This window comes from Anneissia japonica, unplaced genomic scaffold (assembly GCF_011630105.1).
Source record: "Anneissia japonica isolate Jap-2015-1 unplaced genomic scaffold, ASM1163010v1 scaffold2999_len715162_cov194, whole genome shotgun sequence".
Lineage (NCBI taxonomy): Eukaryota > Metazoa > Echinodermata > Crinoidea > Comatulida > Comatulidae > Anneissia > Anneissia japonica.
Genome location: NW_022754077.1, coordinates 492583 through 497785, shown reverse-complemented (window position 1 = coordinate 497785; position 5203 = coordinate 492583). Strand labels below are relative to the sequence as shown.

At 37.3% G+C, this 5203-nt stretch overlaps 1 protein-coding gene across 2 annotated transcripts in view; it reads right to left on the bottom strand.

The window, feature by feature from the left end:
- Positions 1-384: 384 nt before the first annotated feature.
- The window catches only part of LOC117123058 (trafficking protein particle complex subunit 8-like), a 22039-nt gene continuing 17220 nt past the window's right edge, over positions 385-5203 (bottom strand). For both annotated transcript variants that reach the window (XM_033268879.1, XM_033268880.1), the window contains exons 21-28: positions 4967-5111; positions 4733-4829; positions 4265-4386; positions 3400-3579; positions 2792-2896; positions 2305-2450; positions 1393-1488; positions 385-1007 (exon numbers count right to left, since the gene is read on the bottom strand). In XM_033268879.1, coding sequence (XP_033124770.1) covers positions 713-1007; positions 1393-1488; positions 2305-2450; positions 2792-2896; positions 3400-3579; positions 4265-4386; positions 4733-4829; positions 4967-5111 — 1186 coding nt within the window. In that variant the 3' untranslated portion in view covers positions 385-712. The remainder of the gene's footprint in view (positions 1008-1392; positions 1489-2304; positions 2451-2791; positions 2897-3399; positions 3580-4264; positions 4387-4732; positions 4830-4966; positions 5112-5203) is intronic.

Genomic DNA, 5203 nt, shown 5'->3' with positions numbered 1-5203 from the left:
GATTAATAATCATGCTATACAGGTGGAAGTGGATATTATTCATGTCTCACAATTTGTTGCAATCAATCAATCAATCATTCAATTTATAATGTGTATTCTAACAGTCATTGTTTGTGGCACTATTTAAAACAGAAAACATAAGCATCAATTTAAACTTTCTTTAAAACAAAATCAAATTTAGAGACCCTGTGATATATCTCTACCCCACTATACCTGGGGTCCGAGCCTTTGGTCAGCGGACCCTGACCAAGGCTCTTGTCGTGAAATCCCCCCGCCCAGCATGTCGGACCCATTCAGGAAATTTCTGGAGCCACCACTGCCTGTAATTCCCAATTTTGTAAGGCCTGCACACCAACTATTTTCAATTTGTTTGGCACCATTCGCTAGCTTGAGGAGTAGTCTTTATTTCCTTTCTAATTAGGCATTTAAGCTCAGGTTACACATTAACACCTGTGCAGGTGTGTTTCATTATCTGTAATATATATTTACTTTAACAATTACTGTACTGAAAACTCTATGACCCCTACATATATAATACATAATCATAAGAATATTATAGGATCGATGATACAACCAATCATATTACTATAGAAACAATCGCTAAATATCTACAATAATCTTGTGCAAATTATTCACAATGTTAACTCTGGGATATTTAAAATAAAATTCTTGACCTATGTTTTTGTTTGTACTAATCTGATATTATAATTAATTAAGACTCTAACGAGCTTTTTAAATTGTTTATTGTTTTGCTGACAGTGATAACACTGGGAAGCAGTTTCTTCTGTTCTATATATTCTCCCTGCATGCCAAGCGACTGCCTCGTTACTTTCACTTTGATATTACTCAAGTTGAACACGCCAGGTTTCGAAAAGCACGCCAGCAGCTGAATTTGATGACTAGTCTCTTGTGCGAGTGTTACCTGCTGCGATACTCGTCTCACCCACACAAAGTCCGATGAATTTGGGGGCTTGGGGGTGACATAGTAGCCACTGGAAGAATCAGTTCTAAACAGAATAGAGCAAACATTTTATCAAACATTGGAATAATTATTTTACTGCTGGGAGATTGCACATTCTTCTGTATGTGAGAATACCCCCTAAAAATAATGGAACAGTCAGCCACTAGCAGCAGTACTTATGATGGCATCTCTCGTCAATTAAGACAAATGAGCGTGATCTTAGCACCAGTGAGCCCTGTTGCGAAGATGGTCTGATATGCGACATACACCAAATAAATTCATATACTCTATATATATTCTATTTAATGACATTTTTAATTTTAGGAGAATTTGCAAAAAAAATGGTTTAACCAACTTAGCATTCACAAAAATTAAGAATGAGTATAGGGATTGATATAAAGACATGACTGGAAATATGTTTGGATACTTACGGTGTATTGTCCTGAGCTGTATCAGTATCTACTTGTACAGACAGTTGCATGTCAGCGCAGTTGCATAGGTGTAATGTGACAGGTACAGTACACAGCCTATAAAAACCCACAATTATTAGGTATAAATAATGATGATGATAAATATAACAGCAGCAACAAAAACAACTACAGCCATAAACCTGGGAACCCAATACGTTGTACAACAGCTGTACCCAACAAATACACCTCTGCTCTGTGTGAGCACTTGACAACACTCTGCCGTCAGTCAATTATTGGTCAATAATCCTCAAAAACCATTCCTTGCACGCATGTCAACAAGTTGCATTCTCTATGTAATCATATCAGCTGACAACCATTGGATGCAGGTGTGTTTGGCTTAACAGTAAGTTATATTTTATATAAAATAATAAATAAAAACAGTAAAATTAGTAAGTCACTCTTGATATCATTTTATCTTTTCATCAGCAGTGGCAGCATAAATTTGCAGACAAGGGGTCCGAACCATGCCGACGAAGTCTCGGTCGACAGCCCGGAATAGTAACTCCCTTGTAGGGTTCATGGGGAGAGATTTATTGCTTAGTTTGGTCCTAAGTGTGTTTTTAGACCACAATATTAGGGATTGCCATTCAAAATAACGTTATTTGGACAGGAAAATTATTTTTTAAAATTTTTGGTAAGGGTCCAGGCCTGTCCTGGGGAATGCACCACCACTGATTTTCATATCCATTAATAGGTAATGCTTTTTCATTATAGCCAATTATTTTGGGTACTGAATGGAAAATATGATACTTGAGAGTCAAAAAATGCCATTCTTCCTTTGGATCAATGTTTTTCCGACTCTTTACATAATTGATCCTTTTAAAGAAGTAATTCAATGTTTAACTTCAGTGTGCGAGGTTTTTGTGTCATTACCGTTTTCGGGTGAAATCATGTTCTTTGTGGTCTGGATGTTGGAGACTACACTTGATTAGTTGTATCATGACCGCTGAGCTTGGTTCAGTGCCGTTATTCACATCAACATCCTTTAAGAATCTCACTGCTTTCTGTTCAACCATTCTCTGAAAATGTGAAATACCATTAGCAACATCGACAGGAGGGCATGGAGGGTGTAAGGCCCCTCCAAAAAACCCAAAAAAAGCTTGTGTGCCCCGCTCCTGGGAATTTGCCAAGAAAAAAATATGCTCAAGTAATTAAAAATCCCCTCAAATCACATTATTTCGCCAGCTAGTGCCTCTCACTTAATCATCGAGACCCTCTAATCAACATTTGCGCCCCTCTCATTAGCTTCTGCTTCCATGACAATATTACTAAAACTGTGTCAATAGAATTTTAGATTAAATTGACACTCAACAAAAATTTCAATTTAAAAATAATAATGTATTTTTAAACACAAACTTACCTGAGCTGTTGGAATTGTAGATATCTGCTGATCCAGCATTGCCATGGTTACATGATGCTGTCCGACAAACTTATGACTAATACCTGCCTCGTCAACAACGAATGCCTGCAAAAAAATACAATTTAGAAATCCTAAATTTGGTCTTTGTTGGCTGAGGCATTGCTTATCGCACCATGCTATGACTAAACATAGGCACCCGTCCAAAGCTTATGTTGTATGAGTACGGTACTACATGATGGTAAGACTAAAGACAGACATCAGATGAATGATCAATGGCATATTGCAAAATGTTGTCATAGCCCAGTTGTGCAAAGTAAAATCTGTTCTGAATTTATGCTTAGCTAAGCCCTCCCCTCCCCTCCCCCCCACATTTCAGGTGTGTAAAGGGCATAGAAAGTTAATCCAAATCCTACAGTATTGTGACGATTGTTCAATTTTCTTTGTTTCTGTTGTGCATATTGTACTGCTTCTTTTCAATTGTATTTTATCATTAATGGTTAGTTTATTCCTTATTCTGTAAGTTGCGGTCTTGAATGAAAAACTTAAAAAAAAAAAAAAAATAAACAAAGTACAGTAAACATAAATGAAATATATTGGCAAATACAAACCTTCCAAAGCACCAGTAATGTCAAATCCACTTCTAGAGCGCCCTCTAGTAATTGCTTCAAAGATGTCCCTTCGTTATTCTGTGACGTATATGAGCCTTCTTGAGGTTCTGACTCTAAATCATTTAATTTTAATTTTGAACGGAAGTAGAAGTCGGAGCAGGGACTCTCAAAACTCATAATCTGAAATCAATGCAAGAAAAAAGATGTCATAAAGCATTAAATTAATATTTAAATCTATATTTAGACTTTTAGATTTAAATTAATATTTAAATCTAAAAGTCTAAATATAGACATTTATTATCTCCATTGGTGGAGATTTTCAAAATGAGACTTCAGCCGGGCATTCACTGGGATTGACAATCCAACTCCGCCCCTGTGAGCACTAAACGACATGATACCGTCTGCTGATTGTCGGTGCTGTCTGAACGAATCGTCATTATAAAACGATCCATTGTGTGTGTGTTTTAGCGTTGCATCCTCCATAGAATCGCATCGGCTGACAACTGTTGGCTGAATTGAGGGCATGGCTTTAAAAGTCACCTTTTCAGCCCCATTTACTGTTTTCTTTCTGTCTTTTACTTCTGTTTTTGTTTTCTGTTCTTTCCTCTGTTATCTGCTGTTTCTCCTTTCTTTCTTTTGTCCCATTTTTTTGAGAACTCTCCAAATTGGCACATTGAGACTTTGTAATGTGTAATATAAGTTGAAGTTTGGATTGGAATGTGCAACCTCCTAAACACCCATGAAATGTATTCTAGCTGTGCTGCACTTCACTGCATCACTTTACTATCCTACCCGGTACCTATTACTAATATGTGAGATGATGAAATTATATTATGCATATTGATAATTCAAATAGGTGGCTTACCTTTTCTTTTCCTAGGACACCGTCAGTAAACACAACTTGATTGGCGTCTAGCTGACCGATCTGCTTGCAATGCTGAGCTTTTAGGCAACAGATTACCGATTCACCACCACTGATCTTAAACTCTGTCAAGATACATGATTTTATTTTATTCATAGGACAGGAGTGCCAAAAAGGTGGAGGAAGACAGGAGGGGTAAGTGCCCTGGGACCTAGGCCACATGGAGTCCCTGGATCAATAGTCAACCAAAAAAGTGATGAAAAAAATGTCATCCATTTGTAGTGACAACTACTCTATAATTGTTTAAATTAGACCCTACTTAAGCATTGCAACCTGCCGATGCTGGGCCCCAAGTGGCCCCAGTTCTCACCGTTGGGCCCAGGCAACTGCACATCTTATACCAGAATAAGATGTTTCCAACACAAAGAATATTACGTATAATTGAGGGCGCTGCTTATGAAACAATCTTACCTTGTTTTTCTTTGGTTGCTATGTGCTCCAATGCCCATGTTTTACTTACACAAGTAACTTGTTCCACACTAAACTCTGTAATGTTAGTATCATGCACCTGTGATAAGAAATAAAAAACAATACAGTTATTTTACAATTTCACTCCACAGGCCTCATAATGAGACTTAGTTTAATAGAGCATCACCACGTGGTCATCAGTCTCTCGCAGCTGAATGCAATCATAATGCACATTACCTGGTTCATATTTTCTACTTGCAGACTGACTACGAGACTTTGATTGCCTTGGTTATGTTCTGGTATATGTCCTCTAGTGGCTGTTGCCTTCAAACACAGTGAGTGGGTTGTGTTGATCACTGCAGAGTGCCTTAGTACTCTGTGTCTGCAGGTTAATAAAAACCAAAAATATCAAAAGCCAAACAAACATAGTTCTTTGTAGTATATATACCTGAAAGTATGTTAATTATGTGAATT